This window comes from Notamacropus eugenii, chromosome 1 (assembly GCF_028372415.1).
Source record: "Notamacropus eugenii isolate mMacEug1 chromosome 1, mMacEug1.pri_v2, whole genome shotgun sequence".
NCBI classification, from domain to species: Eukaryota; Metazoa; Chordata; class Mammalia; order Diprotodontia; family Macropodidae; genus Notamacropus; species Notamacropus eugenii.
In genome coordinates, this window is record NC_092872.1 from 528,462,384 (window position 1) to 528,483,631 (window position 21,248).

At 46.1% G+C, this 21,248-nt stretch overlaps 2 protein-coding genes across 5 annotated transcripts in view; both read left to right on the forward strand.

Moving 5' to 3' along the window:
- Positions 1-141: 141 nt before the first annotated feature.
- Positions 142-6,030, forward strand: ATRAID (all-trans retinoic acid induced differentiation factor). The gene is made up of 7 exons (XM_072634005.1): positions 142-258; positions 1,941-2,062; positions 4,059-4,130; positions 4,892-4,963; positions 5,045-5,166; positions 5,441-5,538; positions 5,711-6,030. The coding sequence occupies exons 1-7, from the start codon at positions 160-162 to the stop codon at positions 5,813-5,815; spliced, it is 690 nt and encodes a 229-aa protein (XP_072490106.1). The 5' UTR covers positions 142-159; the 3' UTR covers positions 5,816-6,030.
- A 63-nt stretch (positions 6,031-6,093) lies between these two features.
- The window catches only part of CAD (carbamoyl-phosphate synthetase 2, aspartate transcarbamylase, and dihydroorotase), a 30,226-nt gene continuing 15,071 nt past the window's right edge, over positions 6,094-21,248 (forward strand). For 3 of the 4 annotated variants that reach the window (XM_072633994.1, XM_072633995.1, XM_072633997.1), the window contains exons 1-23: positions 6,095-6,525; positions 6,666-6,805; positions 10,523-10,652; positions 10,969-11,111; positions 11,543-11,684; positions 11,839-12,010; positions 12,238-12,423; positions 12,608-12,711; positions 13,078-13,223; positions 13,486-13,617; positions 13,718-13,951; positions 14,143-14,364; positions 14,573-14,761; positions 15,179-15,303; positions 15,473-15,603; positions 16,864-16,976; positions 17,468-17,712; positions 17,973-18,219; positions 18,643-18,741; positions 18,859-19,083; positions 19,163-19,345; positions 19,539-19,757; positions 20,244-20,411. In XM_072633994.1, coding sequence (XP_072490095.1) covers positions 6,444-6,525; positions 6,666-6,805; positions 10,523-10,652; positions 10,969-11,111; positions 11,543-11,684; positions 11,839-12,010; positions 12,238-12,423; positions 12,608-12,711; positions 13,078-13,223; positions 13,486-13,617; positions 13,718-13,951; positions 14,143-14,364; positions 14,573-14,761; positions 15,179-15,303; positions 15,473-15,603; positions 16,864-16,976; positions 17,468-17,712; positions 17,973-18,219; positions 18,643-18,741; positions 18,859-19,083; positions 19,163-19,345; positions 19,539-19,757; positions 20,244-20,411 — 3,777 coding nt within the window. In that variant the 5' untranslated portion in view covers positions 6,095-6,443. Of the gene's footprint in view, positions 6,526-6,665; positions 6,806-10,522; positions 10,653-10,968; positions 11,112-11,542; positions 11,685-11,838; positions 12,011-12,237; positions 12,424-12,607; positions 12,712-13,077; positions 13,224-13,485; positions 13,618-13,717; positions 13,952-14,142; positions 14,365-14,572; positions 14,762-15,178; positions 15,304-15,472; positions 15,604-16,863; positions 16,977-17,467; positions 17,713-17,972; positions 18,220-18,642; positions 18,742-18,858; positions 19,084-19,162; positions 19,346-19,538; positions 19,758-20,243; positions 20,412-21,248 lie in introns of all 4 variants that reach the window. The other variant, XM_072633993.1, reaches the window with a different exon arrangement.

The following is a 21,248-nucleotide window of genomic DNA, read 5'->3' on the forward strand; positions in this document are numbered from 1 at the left end:
AAAGAACATCTCCTAAGCCCTCGGGGCGCCTGCGAAACTTATCCCGGAGACCCCTCGACCGTCGGGGGTGGGGGTGGGGCAAACGTCACGGCGACGCGTGCGCGTCGTCCCCGACACGTGATGGCCCACGTCACGAGCTAAGGGAAGAGGGAGAAAAAAATGGCTCCCGCGGGCCTCGGCCCCTCTCTGGGCTGGTTGTCCAGGGCTGTACCCCTCCTCCTGGCTCTGAGCACGGGAAGGGCCCCGGCGCTGCCCGAGGTACTGAAGAGGGAGTCGGCGGGGTCGGGGGAAGTGGGGAAAGGGGGTGATCGACCCCAGGGGCCCACCACCAGCGTCGCCCCGCTCCTCTGGGTTGAGGCGGACGGCCGGTGCCCCCGTGCCTGCCCGGGGCCCCTGGCCCTGCCCGGGTTCGGGCACCCTCTCCTGGGCCCACCTCCGTTCCACGTCCCCGCGACTCATACAGGACCTAACACGTTAGTAAAGCATCAGCCTCAGTACTCCGCTGAAGGTCAAGGGGCTGCCGTGTGTGTAGGGCGGCAGGATAATTATCGCATGGGGGCACACCTCGTCCAGGTTTAGGTCAGGACCCCGGCCTGGGGGCAGGGATGGAAGGGATAACCCCAGCAGTACGTCTGCAGCAGAACTTGAACCCAGGTTTTTCTGACTCTTTCCTCCTAATGAGCCCTACTTTTAAAGGTCAGTGTAAATGTCTGTTACTGTTTGTACAGTTAGTTACAAATGTCAGCTACTGTTACTACTTAGTTATAAGGGAGCCTGCAGCTGGAAGTCAGAATGTGACCATTTATTTTATGAAACTTTATTCATAGTATCTCATTCTCACAAAAACCTGGCTGGCAGATGTTACTGTTATCTTCGTTTTACAGATGATGAAACTGAGACAGGTCAAGTGACATGCTCAGGGTCACACAGATGGTAAATGTCTAAAGCCAGTATTTGAACACAGGTCTAACAGACTTGGGATCTCCTGCTCTATCCATTGTGTTACCTAGCTGTCCCAAGTCACTCACACTTAAGTAGCTGTGTGACCTTGGGCAAGTCACTTTCCCTCTTTAGCTCTTAGATGTAGAGCTGAAAGGAACCTCAGAGTCCATGTAGTCCAACAACTTCATTTCACAGATGGGGAAACTGAGGCCCAGGACCTAAGAAAATTTTATACTTGAGATAGGTTTTGAACACTGGTCCTTGGACTGCAGAGACAGTGTTCTTACTGTTGTATAGTCTTAGTTGCCTGTGGGAAAAGGGGGACAGATATTTAAGTGACTTACCCCAAATCATATCCAGGATATCTCTAGTCCCTTGTAAACCTGAGGTTGAGAGGTAGAGGAGGTTGGAGGAAATGATCTCCAAAAATCACTTTCTATCATTCTGTGAGTCTGAGCTAGCTAACACAGCTGTTACTATTTTAACATTTCCTAAAGTGTCACTTCCTTTATTCTTTCTGCCATTTTAAAGGTCAGCTTATACCCTCCACAAACAAATGCCTACCTATAATGCAGATCCAAAGCTATAAGATGTTGCCAATGTTGAGTTCTTGTAAAAATCATGTCTCTGCAGATCAGTGTGACAGGTTTGCATGTACAAATTACTGTACTTATTTAATAAATGCTTTTGAATGGTGATCTGCAAGTGAGTGAAGGGCTTTTCCTAACAGATTCAGGTTGGGAAAAAGTGGAGGGTAGCAGCTGGAAGGAATACATTTTTCTCCAGATCAGACTATAGGGAGGAGTGGGTAGAGCCTCTTTCAAATAATCTGGTGTATGAGTTTAAGTTTTGTGTGTTGGGTGAAAAGACAATGTAATCTCATCATCCCTTTGTAAGGTAGGAATTTGCCCTTTTGTAAGGTAAGAATTTGGTGGTCAGTTAACACTACTCTGACCATTTCTTTTTCTTGTCTGTTCCTGACCTTACATGTCCTGAAGGTATGCAAATATTGTCCAGGGCCTGTACATGACACATCAGAGGTTGACCATTACTGTAATCCGACACAAGAATTAAAACTGAGAGCACGTTGCTGTCTGACCGCACAGGGCACCATTGTGGGGTAAGGAAGAGGAATGGGCTGTGTAATTATATAAAACTATGGGATTTGAAACATCATCTTTCATTCCTAAAATACAAACCTACAAACACATGGTCCTTTTACTTTTCAATCCTTATGCCATTTTGGCTAGGGAATGCCCTATGGACCACCTGTCCCATTTGTCTCTGCATAAAAAAGTATATACTTTTGGCCTAGCTAGATAGTTGTTTAGTGTTTTCAGTCTTGTCTGATTTTGGGTTTTCTTGGCAGAGATACCAAAGTGGTCATTTCCTTCTCCAACTCATTTTACAGATGAGGAAACTGAGGCAAACAAGGTTAAGTGACTTACCAAGGGTCACACAGCTAGAAAGTGTCTGAGGCCAGCTTTGAACTCAGGAAGATGAGTCTTCCTGACTCTAGACCTGCCACTTTATCCACTGTTTCACCCAGCAGTTCTACAGACAATACTTGCTATTAAACTTGTAAAAGTACATTGAAGTAAAAGTACATTGGGTGTGAAGCAAAAAGGACCACATGTTTCAAGTTCAGAAATATATCCTTTGAATGTATTACAAAATGTCTCTGTATTCTTCAACTGAACACAAATCAATAATTGATTTGAGTTCAGTTATATGACTGCATTCCACATTCTATATTTGAAATTGAGCTTTTTTTTTGTTTTATTCAGTGACTGTGTTAACTGTTTTGATCTATAAACGTTTTTTACATCTTTCCTCTGCTCCTAAAATAATTTATTTTAAAAATTTCAATAACAGTTCCTTTCTCTAGAGTACCAATAAATGTACTTTTTTTTTTAAAAGACAAAATACTGTTACATGTATATCTCCAATTACCTGCTAAACTTTTCATGGAATTGTTTCAAATGCAAAGTCTAAAGGTGTCCTTCTAATTATTTTGACTCCTCCCTCCACTTTGCCCCCAGTAAGTCACCAAGTCCATTCGGCCTTCATTCTGTCTCTCTTATCTGTTTCAGTCTATTACTCTTCATTCCCTTTGGCATCATCATAATCTAGCCTTGAATGCATGTATCTTTATTGTCACCTAATTGGTCTTCCCTTCAGTCTTTCTATCCTCTGACTTGTTTATTTTGTTGCCAGGGCAACTTTGAGATTTCATATGCCAACACAATAAAGCATAAACTCTCAAGCGTGGCATTCTGGACACAAGCTTTCTTTCTAACAGTTGCTCTGTGGTATGAATGTGGCTGTAGCCAGATTCACTGATTCCCAAGCACATTCATTGCTTATGCTTTTCTTTCTTTCCATGATATTGTCCATACTTTTCTATACCCATCCTAGCCAGTCTTATCTCTCTCATGAAGCCTTCAGTGATCATTCTAGCCCATCCTGATCCCTTTCTCTGATCTTCTGTAGCTTTGTAACACATGATATCTGATGCTTCCTTGTGACATTGTTATATTTTCTTAAACTCCCACGTAATTTTTGTAATTGTTTTTTGTGTCTTGTTCTTGTCCTCTCCCTCCAATAAGTTGCAAGCTCCTTGAGATCAGGGTTCTTTGTTTACATCTGCCAGTGTAATAGTGCATAGTACTATTACATAGTATATATTTGTTGAATAAATATAAGAGATACTGAGGGAAAAACAAGACTAGAGCATAGTCTCAGACCCTGAGGATTTTGCAGTTTAGTGGATATTCACATCTGTACTTGAGAAAAAACAAAAACTTACATTTTTATATAACTTGCATTTTGTACCATCCTGTAATGAGTCACCAATGATCTGGTGACAGATTTGAGACACTTTTTCTAGATAAGAAGCACAGAGCCCTCTCCTTACTTCCTAATAGGCACAAATATTCTGACAGGTTGGTCTCAGACAGGTAAAGATTAATATGGAGCACAGCTGGTTTGCAATAAATGATGGCTAACTAGAAAAGGAGACAAAAAGACAGGTGTCAAAATAGTTCTGCTGATGGGAAAAAAAGTCGTGGATAGGGCAAAAAGGACAGGATTGCACTGACTTTCTCTTCTTTTAGACTAGATCTTCAGAATTGTTCCCTGAAAGAACTGGACCCACTCTTTGCTGAGGCACATTCTGCCATTGTTCTGTAAGTGCTCTCAGGGGCCTTCCTCCCAGAAGACATAAGTGTAGAGGGGTACAGAGCTGGGTAACTAGGGACGGAGCCCTTCTGAGAGAAATGTGGGGGTCCTTCAATCTGGACAGTCCAGGATGGGCAATGGGTGCTAAGAGAAATAGAAGTGTATGACAATTAAAAAGATTTGGAAGACATGGTTTTGGGGTAATTTATTCATTTTTTTTTAATAAGGCCAGCAGTTTATTAAGAAAAGTTTGGTCATTTGGCAGTCTTTCTTAGATCAAAGACTCCTAATGGCTGCGGGGTCACAGTTTATATGCCTTTTGAAGTTTCCTGAGGGGTTCCTAATCACCTCTGATTGGTTAACACAGTGAGAGGTGGGCTGTCTTGGGCTGTGTGACTTAGGTCACTCATAACTTGGTGAAAGAGACATCAATTTCCATATCAACTGTCTTGATTGTAGGGAGAATCAACATTTTCCCAGGCCTGTCTAACAAACACAGTAAGCAGGGATATACCCATTAGCTTCACTTAGAAATTTCTTTCTTAAAGAATTTTTTTACTGTCTAATTAGATCTTGACCTGGGTAAATCTCTAAGAGAGACTTCCCACACTGGTTGATTTCTGGATGAGGAAGTAGAAAAGGGGAAAACCTTGGTCCTAACACAATAATTAATTCTTAAATATAAGAGAGAAATATTAATTTCACACAAATGGAATCAGGGAGCTTCTCTAGGTAAGGCATAGTAACAGTGGGTATTTTTGATTTGCAGGGACCTACAAGCAAACCCTCTCCTGAATATATCTACCTCAGTCTTTCGTAACTTCACAGAGCTCCAGACGCTGTGAGTAGAATGAGGTAGGAAACATATAATGAGATCAGCAACATCTGATTGCATGGCATGACAATTGTATGTTATGTTCAGGGTACTGCCACTGAAAGTTGACTGTCCTGGAGGATATTATGCCTGGGAAAATATCACCTGTGGCACCGACAGCTGTACCTGCTACAAGCAAAGAAATCAGTGCAATAACACTGTGGAATCAGGTATGACTTTTGACTTCTTTCCTTCTAGAAACTGCCTAACTTCCCTTACTCTGCCCTTTGAAAAAGGGAAAGTAACCCCCAACTGTGATTAGCACCCATGTTTTCAAGATCCTCACCCCATGTAGGTAAAGGACATAATCAGTCTCATCCTTTCTATCCTTGCTCCTGACCTGGAAAGCACTTTGAAGGATTTAGGGTTGGAGCAGAAGTATGCGTAGCCTTGACTACCTAATGAATCTGTTGTTAATGTACAATAGTTTCTCTCCTGCTGCAGCTTTGTGCCCAGAGAATGCATATTGCGTCCCTGATGGCCCAGGCCTCTTCCAGTGTCTTTGTACTAGTGGCTTCCATGGCTACAAGTGTCTTCGTGAGGTGAAAAGTGGGGAAATGAACCAGCTTGGAATGAGATGTGGGAAGTGGGTTTGGGACTTGCAGTCATTTGGAATCAAACTGCATGAAGAGGAAGCCTCTTAGGTGGAGGGGGAATGACAAAATTTACATTTCTGTCTGCTGACACTTGTTCCTCATGGCATGTTACTTACAGGGCTCTTTCCCTCTCCTCATGTTCTCTGGAGTGCTGGGCACTACCACATTTTGCATCTCCATCTTGCTCTGGGGAACCCAGCTTCGAAAAATCAAAGCCTCTTGAATCAAGTTTTCCTTCGGACCTACAAATCGAAGAAGCTCTTAGGTGGGCGCAGCCTGGGAGTTTCCTTGCGCAGCTCAGGCCTTGGCCTAGAGTGCAGAGAAGTAGGGGGTGGAGAGAGCTGGGATCCACTGGTGGTCTGGTGGCTGCTAGACCAGGCTTGAAGTCAGAAGTGTTTGTAAGGTTTGCCCCTAATAAAATCCCCCCTTTTAAAGAAAGTGCTCTGTGTGTGCGTGTGCGTGTGTCTCTGGGCTGCACTGCGTGAGGCTGCAGTAAGAAAATGACTCCCAATTCTTGCAAAAGCCCAAAGGAGGCCCGCGAGTCCCCGGCGAGTTAACCTCGGACCATCTCTTCCCCGGACTTACAGATTCGGTGACGTCACGGCACATCACCTGGCCACGCCTCCTTTGCGTCCGCTCGGCTCCGCCCCTGACGTGGTTCGGCGGCGCCGTCTCAGCCGCAGCTCCCGCCACCCGGGAGCGAGGCGAGGATCCTAGACCGGCTCTGCCGCCTCCGCCGCCGCGGGCCACGTGGACGGGCCGCCGCGCCACCGCGTTTCGCTGCTCCGCTCCGCACGTGGGCCCCGCCAGGCTGCCATCTGCGCCCTCCCAGGGGGCACGGCTCCGGTTCCATGGCGGCGCTGGTGTTGGAGGACGGGTCGGTGCTGCGGGGCCAGCCCTTTGGCGCGGCCATATGCGCCGCGGGGGAAGTGGGTAAGCCCTCCAGCTCAGGCTTCCTAGGCCCTCTCCCTCCCTCGACCCCGGGCGGGACCCGCTACCCTCCCCAGGTTGGTGCCCTGGCCAGTTCCCCCGAGCCAGGTGGCTGAAAGCTGCCCCCGCCTGTCTTCCCGCAGTGTTCCAGACTGGCATGGTGGGCTACCCGGAGGCCCTCACCGACCCCTCCTACAAAGCCCAGATTCTGGTCCTGACTTATCCGCTCGTGGGCAACTATGGCATCCCCCCCGACGAGGAGGACGAGTTCAGCCTCAGCCAGGTACAGGGGCCTCTCCCTCTTTCCCGCCCAAGCCTCTCTGCTTGCCCCTGCTATCACCTTTTGCGGAGAGCATGTTGCAGTTTTACCTGGGAAGGGTTCCGATGTGGTGGTCCCCTAGTTATCTTCGTTCCACAGCTCCGACTGGTAGGAAGGACGATCTAGAGAGAAAGGGTTTGTCCCCTTCACGGCTGCCCACCCCCATACACGTGTACACATGATTTCTACTCCCCTCTGGTCAGTTAGCAAGCATTTATTGAGTTCCTTCCATGTACTGTTGGAAGGAGACCAGCAGGAGCCCCGAATCAGGAGCCCCAAGGACTCCGAGGCATCTGTAACTTGGTGACCCAACCGGGATGCTGCTGATAAGGACCGTAGGAATGTATCTGCACGGTCTGCATTCTTCACTTGAACCTATCTTAAAGAATGTTGCCACGCCCATCTTGACTTAAAATATTTGTAGATTGCCTATGAATATGATACTTGCTGGTGCTCCCTGAGGGAAGGAAGGAATGGGAAGATGATTCACTTAACCATGCCTGGCTTTTGTGTAGTACTTTTTAGTCTGAAAAAGAATTTCATTTGATCCTCATGATATTGCCATGAGGTTGGCTATTGTACAGATAAGAAAATATAGTCTGAAATATTGTCATTTGTTCAAAGGCACATAGCCAATCAGGTCTGCTGGCTCCAGATTCAGGCTTCTTCCCATCATATCTTGGAGCTGAGATATAACTTTGACTTCTGGAAGCTAGCTTTGTTGATGTAGGTCCCAGGGAGGTCTAAACCAGGGCTCCTCACACCTGGCTTCTGCTGGCTGCTCTTGCCATTGGGCTGTCCTCATCCTCATCTACCCTCATGGCAGTCTGCTCCACATTTACCATATCCTCCCAGGTCTGGCAACTTGATGAGTTCCTGGCCCCTAACTCTTTTACATTCTGTCAAACACTTCCCAAATATCCACTGTCACCCTCTTCCCCATATTTACCATTGACCCCACATTCAGATTTTCCCTCTGCCCCCAGCTCCAGTTTAGTGGATTGTCCTGCCTTCTGACCTGGGTCCCTATGAATCTCCACAGTTCTGCCTTTCTGCCCCCAGGATCCTTCCTTGGATGCAGGAACCAAGGCTTTTGACTGACCCCCTTATCTGGACCTGTGACTGTGAGCTGCTCCCTTATCAGATCCTAAACTTTGGCTCCTGGTCTCCAGTTTCCCTTTAGCAATGCTAAGCCCAAGCTTTACCAGAGGGTCCCAGGAGTCCTCTCCATCTTCTAGTTAAACCTCAGGACACAGTCTTCCTGTTTTTCCAGATTCAGTTGCATACCTGAAATATGCTGACACTTAAGTGTTCATGTTCCTTTTACCCAGGCCCCTGCTTCCCTGCACCCTATTCTTCCAGAGCCCTTAGGTTCCCTGCCAGCGGGCTGAATCCCAGACTGGCTTTTGTCTTCCAGCCTCAGAATTCCCCTAGTCATTCCCTGGTGGCTCCATTCAAGAGCTCTCCCCATCCCCAACTGTCTGTCATCTAGATAGTGTGTGTATGTGTATGTGTGTGTGTATGTATGTTACTTGGGGAGAGGGAATGCAGGAAGGGCAGAGTACCAATTGGAGGAAGAGCTCTTGAGATTCCAAAGTTCCTTCTGTCTCTTGGGTCTGTAGGAGGATGGGAGAGAGAAGAGGGTCAAAAGAAAAGAAATAAGAGAGGGGGAGACCATCTTCATTTTTATACCATCCCATCAAAGTAAACTTATATCCTGCTGCCCTGCCCTCTGTGTATACTCCTTCTAACTGCCCCTATGGCCAGAAACTCTGAGGGTCTTCTCCCAGACTTTTTTGTTTTTGACTGAACCCATTCTTTGCCTCTTTTCTTACCTGACCTTAATTACTGAATGGGTGTTGCCTCACAGTCCAGCTGAAACCCAGGAAAGACCTTAGCTTAAAAAGGTCAAAGTCCTCCACAGCATCAGAACTATCTCCAGTTGTCCTGATATATATCTTCCCCTTGGACCCAGATGGCTCAGAAGGAGACAGTGAGGCTGGTGACTTTGCACAGCCTTGCCTCACTTAAATCCAATTCACTCAAAAGTCATGGCATCCCCTTCTGATGACATGGTCCTTTTTGAAAATGAAGGACAAACAACAATCTTCCCACTATACTGGCCTCAAGGAACTTTTTGTAGTAGGGAAGGGCAAAATAAAAATCAATGAGTATAGTGTTTTGAGACTTGTAAAGCATTTTCTATGTAATTCCTAATTTGATTTATAAATAGTCAATATGGGGTGGAATGATTTCCATAAGAGAAGATTCATAGTTCTTTGGGAGTTTGGAAGAACTCATATAAGGATCAGGAAAACCTTTGTAAAGTACTTGGTGTGTGAGCTAAGCCTCTGAAGGGTGGAGACAATGCAGCTGGCAGAGGCCAATCAGCTGAAGGGAGTATTCTGAGCAAAGGCTTGAAGGCAGGAAATTATGTGGGCATCAGAAATGTGGTTTAACTGGAGCATAAGCAGTAGCAGCAGCAGTAGTAGTAGTAGTAGTAAGTGACTTGGTTAGAATGATAGATTGAACCCAGAGAGCATTAAAGGCTTTGAGAACCAGGCTTCAGAGTTTGGATTGAATGAAGAATTGGTGAAGTTAATGAAGGCAGCTAGCTAGCTATGTGAATAGAGCACTGACCCTGGACTCAGGAAGGTCTGAGTTCAGAGGTGGCCACAGACACTAGCTTTGTGACCTAGGGCAAGTCAAAGCCTCTGTTTGCCTTAGTCCGCTGGAGAAGGAAATGGAAAACCACTCTATCTTTGCCAAGAAAACATTATGAACAGAATTAGCATGCTATGGTCCACAGGTCACAAAGACTTGAACACAACTGAACCACCGAAACAACAATTGAAGTTTATGTGAACTGGGGAGTAACTTTAGGAACATTAACTTCATTAGCAATTGCGATAGAATGGTGAGGGAGGGGAGCTGAGTAGGAAAGATGGGAAGCGGAATGACTAATTCAGGAGCTTTTATATTTGTTTAGAGCCAGAGGTACTCAAGGGCCTGTTTCTAGTACTTCTCTGACTGGTGATTCCTTCAGAAGTCATGAGAGTTTGGGGTTACGCTTGCAAAACAAGCTATAACTGATTTCTAGTTTTCCAGACCAGACTTTCTCACTTCTCTTACTTTCTGCTTTTTTCTAGCATAATTTTTGTTTCCAGCCAAACAAGCCTACTTTCTGCTCTTTCTTGCAGGGTGTCTCCTGTCACCTGGAGATGCTGAAGTCCTGCTTTTTTTTGTTGCCTAAGCTCTTTTTCCTAGAAAGGGTTCCCAGTTTTCTTTTGTAAAGTCCCCTCTATCCTTAAAGAATGACTTTGGCTTTGCCATAAAATTTGTCTTTTCCATAAAACATTCCACCGTTAAGCAGTGCCTACTATGTCTTTTTCAGTCCCAAGTGAGTTAACAATTTCTCTTTTTGATATTTCATTTTATTTATTTGATGCTTCATGCACATTTATTTGTTGTCAGTTTTATTTCTCATGTCTTATAAATTTGTAAGCATCTCTAAGGCAAAGAACTCTAACATCTCCAAATTATACCAGTTTTCCATAGTGCCTAGGCACCATGCTAAATGCTGTGCAGTGTTCTGTGAATGGTAATGATTTGTGGTAACAGATGACATTGTCAGAGGATTGTAGCCCTTTGGATCTTTCTCACTAACTCTTTCTTTTGCAGTGGTTTGAGTCATCGGGGATTCATGTGGCAGGATTGGTGGTAGGAGAATGCTGCTCTACACCCAGTCACTGGAGTGCCACCCGAACCTTGCACCAATGGCTGGAGGAGCATGGTATACCTGGTCTCCAAGGTACTAGAGGGAGAAGTTGAGGGAGGGAGGTGCAGGTGTGGACAGAGAGAGCATAGTGTGCTGGAGTTGGGGAGAATCAAGAGCTGCTGTTAGAGGGAGATGAGATAAAGTTGGGTTGAAGATCAGAGGTTGATGTAATAGGGTCAGGAATGAAGGATGGAGGTCGGGGACTATGGAAGAAAAGATTATCTGTGCTTTGGAGCCAGGCCTGATCTAGAACTTGGATCCCTATGGAAATAGTTGTGTGATGCTGAGGGGGAAGTTTATCCCTGAAATCTAATCTCTGTTGAGCTTGATTGATCTCCTGGTATAACAGGAGTCGATACAAGGGAACTGACAAAGAAGTTGCGGGAACAGGGATCACTTCTGGGAAAGCTGGTACAAGATGGGATAGAGCCTTCATCGCTGCCATTTTTGGATCCTAATGCTCAAGCTCTTGTACCTGAGGTTTCTATTAAGGTATGAACCTTGGGGCATGGAATGGAGCCTGGGCACCACCAGAGCTAACTGTGCATCAGTTGTGCCCTTAACAATTGTCCAGAAAACAAGGAGGATTTTCTCCCTTCATCAGGTTTCCCATAGACTTTAGAAGTCATGTAGTCCAATCCCTTAGAAAGAACATCTCCTTGAAGGCTGGGGCTATTTTAGTTTTGTCTTGGTATTTCCATCACCTTGCATATAATAAATAGTTAACATGTTGAATTTTTTTTACATACTATATTCGTGTTGAAAAATAAAATAGATTGAGTTTTTTAAAAATATAATTGCCCACAGGTGTGCCTCAAGAACAAGTAATAATCTTTTTTATTTGAAGGATAGAAAGGTGTGTGAGGTAGTGGGAAGAGGAGGACAGCTGTTAAAATGCTATATCTTACCTTTTCTATCCTCAGGAACCAAGGGTATACAATGCAGGGGGATGCCCCCGGATTCTTGCCCTGGACTGTGGGCTAAAATACAGTCAGATCCGATGCCTGTGCCAGCGTGGAGCTGAGGTCACTGTAGTGCCCTGGGACTACAAATTAGACAGCCAGGGTGAGTGGAGCAAGTGACCAGGAATCATTGATAGTAGCCAGAGTTTGTGGAAACAAAGATGCAGGGGATTAAGGGGTTCTGCCCTAGGGAAGAATGAAAGAGTTGTTCTGGGCTGTAGTACCTTTGTTGATGCCATATCTTCTGCTCCTACCAGATTATGAGGGTCTGTTCCTAAGTAATGGTCCTGGGGACCCTGCTTCGTGTCCCACTGTGGTATCTACACTGAGCCGTGTCCTCTCTGAGCCAAACCCCCGACCTGTCTTTGGTATCTGCTTGGGTCATCAGTTGTTGGCCTTAGCCATTGGGGCCAAGACTTACAAGATGAGGTGAGAATGTGTTGAGAGGAGAGAGGGTGTGTGTTAAGAAGCTGAGACCTCTAGGATGAGGAATGAGAGTACTGGGGCTTAGTGCCAGTAGAGAAGGGCTTTGGAATGCTTGAGGGGGAGGGAAAATACATGTGGCCTGGCAAGGTGAGATATCTTTCAAGGCAGGTGAAGTTATGAGTTAGTGTTTGTAGAAGGGGAGAAAATATTCTGGCTGATTTCTCCCTTAGGTATGGCAACCGTGGTCACAACCAGCCATGCCTGCTGAAGGGCTCTGGACGATGCTTCTTAACATCCCAAAATCATGGATTTGCAGTGGAAACAGAATCTTTGCCACCAGGCTGGACCCCTCTCTTCACAAATGCCAATGATCATTCCAATGAAGGCATTGTACATGAGACCCTGCCTTTCTTCAGGTGGGGGCCAGATGAGGGACTGGTTGCCTGGCATCTATGTCTGGTGATTGCTCCAACAAAGGAGCAGTCACTGGACAGAAGAGCCTTCATCCAGGATGGGGGCTGAGGGTGGTGATGAAGAAGAGACTGGCATACCAGAAATTCTAATAATGGTGCTGTGCTGCTCCCGGCTCCCCTTCTACAGTGTCCAGTTTCACCCTGAGCACCGAGCCGGCCCCTCTGATATGGAGTTGCTTTTTGACATCTTCTTGGAGACTGTGAAGGAGAACAGAACTGGGGGCAAGACAGGTGGGGAGCCTGAATGGGACTTGGTTAGGGTGCTGAAGGCAGACAAGATTGGATGGGGGTGGCACTGGGATGGGAATAAGGTTGGTGTGACCTTAGAGAAACTGGTATGGTTTGAAGGCTCTGGGACCTAAGCCACAAAATGATTGGTTCATCTTTTTTCACCTTGACTGGAAGTAAGGAAACCTGAATTCTAATCCTTGCTATTCTGTTACTAAATTAATTTTATGGTTCTGGGTAAAGTCCCTTTTTTTATTTTTCAGGGCTTTAGTTTCTTCATCAGTAAAATTAGGAGACTGAAGTAATTTTTCTCTACTGTTCTTTCCAGCTCGTACGTTTTTGTGACTAACTATTCTTATCTTTTTGTAGTTCATCAAAGGCTCATGGAGCGGCTTTGTCCCTCTGGCACCCCAACATTGGGAGACAGGCCTCTATTTCCTCGAAAGGTGCTGATCCTGGGTTCAGGGGGCCTCTCCATTGGCCAGGCTGGAGAGTTTGACTACTCTGGCTCTCAGGTTAGGCTCACCTTCATTCTTTCCTTCTTCTGGTGTCTGTTCATTATTCCCCACTCCCTTCCCCTACACAGTGGTGGACAGGAAGTGTAAGAAGAAAGGGCCTGAGATGGGAGGAAGATGACCCAGAGTTCTGGACAAGGGCAGGTAGATGGTGAGAGAGAGTCAGAAGGGAGTATTACTAGGGATTATTAGGGAGCATTTGAAGATTGGCACAAAGATAGTTGGGCATCTGGATGGTGACAAACACTTCTTATAATTTCAGGCTATCAAGGCTCTAAAGGAGGAAAATATTCAAACGCTGCTCATCAATCCTAATATTGCCACAGTACAAACCTCCCAGGGACTGGCTGACAAAGTCTACTTCTTGCCTATTACACCTCATTATGTGACCCAGGTATTATCAGCAGAATGTGGTGGTGTGATGGTTGTTGCTTTGGGATTCTGTCTTTTATACCCCTTGCCTGTCAGTACACTTTGCCCCTCTTCCATCTCAGGTCATTCGTAATGAGCGTCCAGATGGTGTGTTACTGACATTTGGAGGCCAGACAGCACTGAACTGTGGTGTGGAGTTGACTAAAGCTGGGGTTCTGGCCCGATACGGAGTGCGGGTCCTAGGCACCCCTGTGGAAACAATTGAGCTGACTGAGGATCGGCGTGCTTTTGCAGCAAGGATGGCAGAGATCGAGGAGTATGTCGCCCCCAGTGAGGCTGCAAACTCCCTGGAACAGGTATAGTGGAACCAGGATTGGTTCACTGCTATTCATTGGTAGTCCACTACTGTAACAGGTATAGTAGAACCAGGATTGGTCCACTACTATTCATTGGGCATCATCTGGATCCTTTCCCTTTTTGCTTTGAGTGTGGGTAGGACATGGAAGCTCCAACACTGTTACCTATGTTTCTCCTTTTCTTGCTTTAGGCACAAGCAGCTGCAGAACGACTGGGATATCCAGTCCTGGTACGAGCTGCCTTTGCGCTGGGGGGCCTTGGCTCTGGCTTTGCCTCCAGCAGAGAGGAGCTCTCCTCCCTGGTGGCCCCAGCCTTTGCTCACACCAGCCAAGTGCTGGTGGACAAGTCCCTCAAAGGGTGGAAAGAAATAGAATATGAAGTGGTGAGAGATGCCTATGGCAACTGTGTCACGGTAAGTTGAGTCAGGAGAGGGATCCCCACCAATTCTGGACTGTCTTTGGGGCAGTAGAGCTTTTAGGTATTGGAGGGTCTGGGCTAAATCTTTCATTAGATTGCGTCCCTAAGACCAGAAAAAGGGGAGACCCTCAGAAAGGATCCCTTGCATTGATTACGAATGCTTTTTTTTGCGTTGACTCTTAGTGCAACTTCTCCCTTCCTAGGTCTGTAACATGGAGAACTTAGACCCACTGGGCATTCACACTGGTGAATCTATAGTTGTGGCCCCAAGCCAAACGCTGAACGATAGAGAGTACCAGCTGCTACGTCAAACTGCTATCAAGGTGACCCAGCACCTGGGCATTGTCGGGGAATGCAATGTACAATATGCCTTGAACCCTGAGTCTGAACAGGTAAAAGACCCTGAGCCCCTCTGAGAATTTTCCACACTTACCCTTCCACCCAACTGCATAAACCCAACTTACCTGAGATACATTTTGTTGGTTGTATGCTCTCCCCACCCCCTACCCCACTCCCATCTACCAAAACATCATGACCTTCAAACTGGAAAGCCATTGAGGCCTGGAGAAATGGGGGAGGGGGTCTCAGACCTCTGAGTCCTGCTGCTGGGACATGTTGGCATCCTCTTATCCACTTTAGGGAGGACTTTGCTCTCGCTCTCTCAGAGGGAACATTGACTTCTCTTTCTTCACCCTTTCATATTCCAGCCGGCAGAAAGGGAGCATTATCAGAGTTCCCTAGCCAAGGAGACCCTGGGCTTCTAAGTTGGACTCACTGATTGCTTCTTTCCCCTTTCTATACTTTTATAGTACTATATCATTGAAGTGAATGCACGACTGTCTCGAAGTTCAGCTCTTGCCAGTAAGGCCACTGGCTATCCTCTAGCCTACGTCGCAGCCAAGCTAGCTCTGGGCATCTCCCTGCCTGAACTCAGGTAGGAGGTGTAGAAAGAGGGATTTGAGGAGGATAGAGGATGGGGCTGAAAGTGTGCAGTCCTCTTGGACAGAGAAGATGAAAAGGGTGTCCTACAAGGGTTTTGGGACTATCAGGGGGCATCGTTAGATTTTTCTCTCCTCACCTCTCCCTTGGCCACTGCTTCTCAGGAACTCAGTAACTGGGGGTACAGCTGCCTTTGAGCCCAGCCTGGATTACTGCGTGGTTAAGGTCCCTCGCTGGGACCTCAGCAAGTTTCTACGTGTTAGCACACGGATTGGAAGCTGCATGAAGAGTGTTGGTGAGAAACCACAAGACCCTATTACCACTAAATATCTGTTTTATCATGGTAACAGCTCCCTCAGGCACCCAGCCTGTATTGGCATTTTCATAAAGAATATTTCCAGTGTTTCTCATACGTAGGTGTTCTTCTCTGCCTTCTCCAAAGAACAGTAGCAACTTAGGTGATGTCTGCCACAAGGTGTGATCCACAGTGCTTGTGATTCAGTTTAATTAACTGAAACCAGGGCAATCAAAAGACTGGGCTTCACTTTTTAATAGCATTTGTTTCCTTGAACATTTACAATGTCAGTTTCTCATTTTCACGTATGGTTGTACTGTTTTAAATCAAGGGACCTTGTTTACAAAACTGCCTTGTATAGTAAGTGAAAATTAAGTACCAGGGAAATAGTGGACTTTATCAGACTGAAATGATTTTGAATAATTTTGGGTAAATAGCAGTTTTGAAAGTAATTTTGGAAATAGCAGAACTAGGTAGCACAGTGGATGGAGCCCAGGGTCTGAAGTCGGGAAAACCAGGCTTCAAATCCAGCCTCAGACAAGTACCAGCTGTGTGACTGGCCAGATCACTTAACCTCTGTCTTACTTTCCTCATCTGTAAAAATGAGGGTAATAATAGCACTTGACCTCTCAAGGTCATTGTGGGAATAAAAAGAGATGATATTTGCAAAGCTCTAAGTAAACGTGAGCTATTATTTCTTAGCTAACCCTGTAAGAGAATTTATCATATGTCAGCAGCAGACATACAGTGCTTGAAAAAGATACTGTAGAAAATGTAGAGAGATGATGGAAACATAATGACGTTGTAATAGGAACAAAGTTAATGGATAAGATTCTTCAGTGTTTTAGGTGACAGTTTTAGACTCCAAATATATCCATAATTTAGACAGCGTGGTCACATAAACTACATCCAACTTTAACACAAAATGGCTGAACTGGGTGAAAAGTCTTTGTATAAAACGTTGTGGGGAGGCCTTGTAGCATCCTGCATCAAAAGCCATGCTCAGGTTCAGGAAGTCGGGCCTCTTCTGCCACCTATCTGCTGGGTGCCCTTGGTAAAACTCAGATGTTGATATACCCCAGTAGAGGGAGTTCTATTATTGAGAGGTCGCTGTACCAGTGAAATCACAGGTTTGGTCCCAAAGCCTTCCGCAAATGAATCATACAGTAGACAAGGCATCCTTACACTGAGGCCTGCCTGAATATTCCATGGGCTCTTCAGGCTGACTCTCTCACTCCTCCTTTCTTCCTTACTCTGTAGGTGAGGTCATGGCTATTGGGCGTGGGTTCGAAGAGGCATTCCAGAAGGCCTTGCGCATGGTGGATGAGAACTGTGTTGGTTTTGATCACACAATGAAGCCTGTCAGTGACATGGTGAGAGGGTAGCCCCATTTACTGTAATGACACCTGAAACCAGCCTTTCTCTTCCCTAGTATTAGCCTGTCATTCATGGTGCCAGCCACTAACATTCCCTAGGACCTGGTTGGGTAGACGGTGCCTTAGGGACTGGCCTACGCAAAGGCAGCCCCATGGTGCAGTGGATAGAGCACTGGGTCTGGAGTCAGGAAATCCAGCCTCAGATACTTACTGCCTTTGTGACCCTGGACAAATCACTTTATTTCTGCCTTAGTTTCCTTAGCTGTGATGTGGGAACATGAATAGCACCTACCTCTCAGGATTGTTGGATGGTTCAAATGAGATACTATTATACTAAGTGGTTGTTAGCCCACTGCCTGGCACATAGTAGCTTATTATATATTATAGTATGATTTTTCTCCTTCCCCTGTGGAATATCCTCACCCCACTCTCAATATTCTTATTCAAACCTTGACCTGTTTATTTCCAACCACCCCCTCCCCCACCAGGAGCTGGAGACACCAACTGATAAGCGGATATTTGTAGTGGCGGCTGCTTTGTGGGCAGGATATACCATAGACCGACTCTACGAGCTTACTCGCATTGATCGCTGGTTCCTGCAGTGCATGAAGCGCATCATAGAACACACCCGAAAACTGGAAGAACACCGTGGGCAGCCCCTGCCCCCTGAGTTGTTGCACCAAGCCAAACGCCTTGGCTTCTCCGACAAGCAGATTGCCCTTGCAGTGCTCAGGTCAGGAGGGTGGTTGGGGGAGGTCAGTCAGGGCCCATTAGTTGAATCAGGGGACCTTGGAACCAGACTGCCAAGGCTGTGGAGGGAGTTGGGAATAGCTGTTTTTTTTGGTGAGAGAAACCTGGAGGCCTCAAGGTCTTTTCTCTGGGAAGCGGGTTAATTAGTTGATTTGAATTGTAACAAATTTTTGTTTCTAAAATTTAGAGTAGTTTCATGTGGCATTCCTTTTGTGCCCGTTTCTGACCCTACTTTGTCTCCAGCACAGAGCTGGCTGTCCGAAAACTTCGACAGGAACTGGGCATCTGTCCAGCAGTAAAACAGATTGATACAGTGGCAGCAGAATGGCCAGCTCAGACCAACTATTTGTACCTGACTTATGGGGGTACCACTCATGACCTGAGTTTCCATGCTCCCCACGTCCTGGTCCTGGGCTCTGGTGTCTACCGAATTGGCTCCAGTGTTGAATTTGATTGGTGTGCTGTGGGCTGCATCCGGCAGCTGCGCAAGGTCTGGGCTTTAACAAAATTCAAGACTAAGTCCTCTTCTGGTTTCCACAATTCCTCGCAAATGTTGGTTGTGCCCATAACTAATTGGGGAGGAGATTTCTTCCTACTCCTCATCCCATGCCACTGTTCCTATATCTCACATCTGTGTTAGGGTCATAGATTTAGGGACCATCTAGTCCAAGCTCCCACCTATGTGGGAGTACCAACTCCAGCAATTGCTGAAACGTTTTGAGTAGTTGGGGGCTTGTCAATTCTTGAGGTAGTTCATTATCTGACAGCTGTTGAGGGGAGGGATTCTTGGGCCCTGTAGGTCAGTTTCAGTAAGGATATTTTTCTCAGTCTCTGCCTAGTTCTACCTCTCCTTTGACACCCCGTAGCTGAGTAACATTTCCTGTCATTCCTGAATAACATTTCCATGTCACAGATGGGGTATAAGACCATCATGGTGAACTACAACCCTGAAACAGTCAGTACCGACTATGACATGTGTGATCGACTCTACTTTGATGAGATCTCTTTTGAGGTAAGGGAAGGGAAGAAAAGGTCAAGGTTAACTTGCTTTACTGATATTCTGCTGGGTTTTACGTGAAGTAGGCAGATAGTGCCTGCCCCCTGACCTCTACCATCTCTCCCCCTGCAGGTAGTGATGGATATCTATGAGTTGGAAAACCCTGAGGGTGTGATCCTCTCCATGGGGGGTCAGCTGCCCAACAACATGGCCATGGCTCTGCATAGGCAGCAATGTCGGGTCCTTGGGACCTCCCCAGAAGCCATCGACTCTGCTGAGAACCGATTCAAGTTTTCTAGGCTCCTTGACACCATTGGCATCAGCCAGCCTCAGTGGCGAGAACTCAGTGACTTAGAGGTAGGATTGGTATGGGGGTTGCAGAGCATGAGTGAATCTCTGTCTGAAGACCACTGCTTGACCTCCTTGCTTTTCTTAGTCTGCCCGCCAGTTCTGCCAGACTGTGGGATATCCTTGTGTTGTCCGCCCTTCTTACGTGCTGAGTGGTGCTGCCATGAATGTGGCCTATACCGATGGAGACCTGGAGCGATTTCTGAGCAGTGCAGCTGCTGTTTCCAAAGAGCACCCTGTGGTCATCTCCAAGTTTATCCAAGAGGCCAAGGTTGGTGACGGCGAGTGAGCAGAAATTTCTCTGTTCCTCTTCTCCCCTGCTCCCAGCTGCTGCCTCCATTCTCTGTCATCGCCTGTCTCTCTTGGCATGGTTGTGGGCGCTTAGAAAAATGATGGGGGGAGCAGACCTATTTGGTCAAGGAGAATTCTCATGCTACATGATCATTCTGTGTTGCGGCTCTCAGGAAATTGACGTGGATGCTGTGGCCTGTGATGGCATAGTGGTAGCTGTAGCTATCTCAGAGCACGTGGAAAATGCAGGGGTGCACTCAGGGGATGCAACGTTGGTGACTCCTCCACAAGACATCACACCCAAGACATTGGAAAGGATCAAAGCAATTGTTCATTCTGTGGGTCAAGAGCTGCAGGTCACAGGGCCTTTCAATCTGCAGCTCATTGCCAAGGTAATAGGAGCAAGACTTGGACTGGAAATAGAAGTTAAAGGTTCTCCTCTTTGCTGCAAGAGCAGAGCTCCCCAAACTTAGTGATAAGGAGATACTGTGTTCTGTACCTAAAGTTTTGTGATTACAGAGGGAGAGGGAGAAACCTACCTTGTGGGATCTGCCAGAATTTTGAAGCATGAAAATATTTAGTCATAATTCTATAGACATGGGGAGTGGGCTTGCTGGTAGCTATGGACCCTTAAAATACCAGGAAACCTTCCCCTGTACCCCTGAGCATTTTAAATCAATAGTTGGAATCTAGGCTCTACAGCTTGCCTGCCTTCATTTAATCACTTCAGGTCTACAATCATCAAGTTGATTACAGTCACATTTTTCATAGTCTGAAAAAGCAGGGTGGATGGAGGGATAAGAGACTGGCTGGCCAACTGCAGCCAGGCGTGCTCCTTGTGGGCCTTAGGTGACCATCACTATCTTTGTCTTCCCTAGGATGACCAGCTCAAGGTTATTGAGTGCAACGTTCGCGTCTCTCGGTCCTTCCCCTTTGTTTCCAAGACTCTTGGAGTGGATCTGGTGGCCCTGGCTACCCAAATCATCATGGGTGAGGAGGTCGAGCCTGTTGGGCTCATGGCTGGAACCGGAGTGGTGGGAGTTAAGGTAAGAAAGGCGGGATCCCTGGGGTTTAAACCTAGGATTGGGAAATACTAGGAGTTAAGGTTAAGGTCTGTCTTCTTGTGACTGTAGCCAGTCTCCTGATTTAAATCACATTTCCAAAGAAGTCTTTAAAACTCTTTCCCTTACTAAAGAAGAGATAGAAAGCATTATGAAATGCAAAATGGATAATTTTGATTACATTAAACTGAGAAGTTTTTGCACAACCAAACCCAATGCAACCAAAATCTGGAGGGATGTAGTAAATTGGGAAAGAATTTTTACAGCTAAGCTCGGGGATAAAGGCCTCATTTCTAGAATATATAGAGAACTGACTCAAATGTATAATCATACAAGTCATTCCCCAATTGATAAATGGTCAAAGGATATGAACAGGCAATTTTCAGAAGAAATTAAAGATATCTATAATCATATGAAAAAATGCTCTAAATCACTCTTGATTAGAGAGGTGCAAATCAAAACAGCTCTGAGGTACCACATCACACCTATAAGATTGGCAAACATGACAGAACAAGAAAATGATAAATGCTGGAGGGGATGTGGGAGAGTTGGAACACTAATTCATTGTTGGTGGAGCTGCGAGCGCATCCAACCATTCTGGAGAGCAATTTGGAACTATGCCCAAAGGGCTACAAAAATGTGCATACCCTTTGACCCAGCAATATCGCTACTAGGACTATATCCCCAAGAGATCATAAAAATGGGAAAGGGTCCCACATGTACAAAAATATTTATAGCAGCACTCTTTGTAGTTGCCAAAACCTGGAAGTCAAGGGGATGTCCATCAATTGGGGAATGGTTGAATAAATTATGGTATATGAA

Excerpts from the sequence above, each read along its gene's own strand:
- ATRAID (XM_072634005.1), top strand. The coding sequence starts at position 160 with ATGGCTCCCGCGGGCCTCGGCCCCTCTCTGGGCTGGTTGTCCAGGGCT. Across the intron at positions 259-1,940 it reads GGGCCCCGGCGCTGCCCGAG|GTATGCAAATATTGTCCAGG; the intron begins GTACTGAAGAGG and ends CATGTCCTGAAG. Across the intron at positions 5,539-5,710 it reads GCTACAAGTGTCTTCGTGAG|GGCTCTTTCCCTCTCCTCAT; the intron begins GTGAAAAGTGGG and ends TGTTACTTACAG.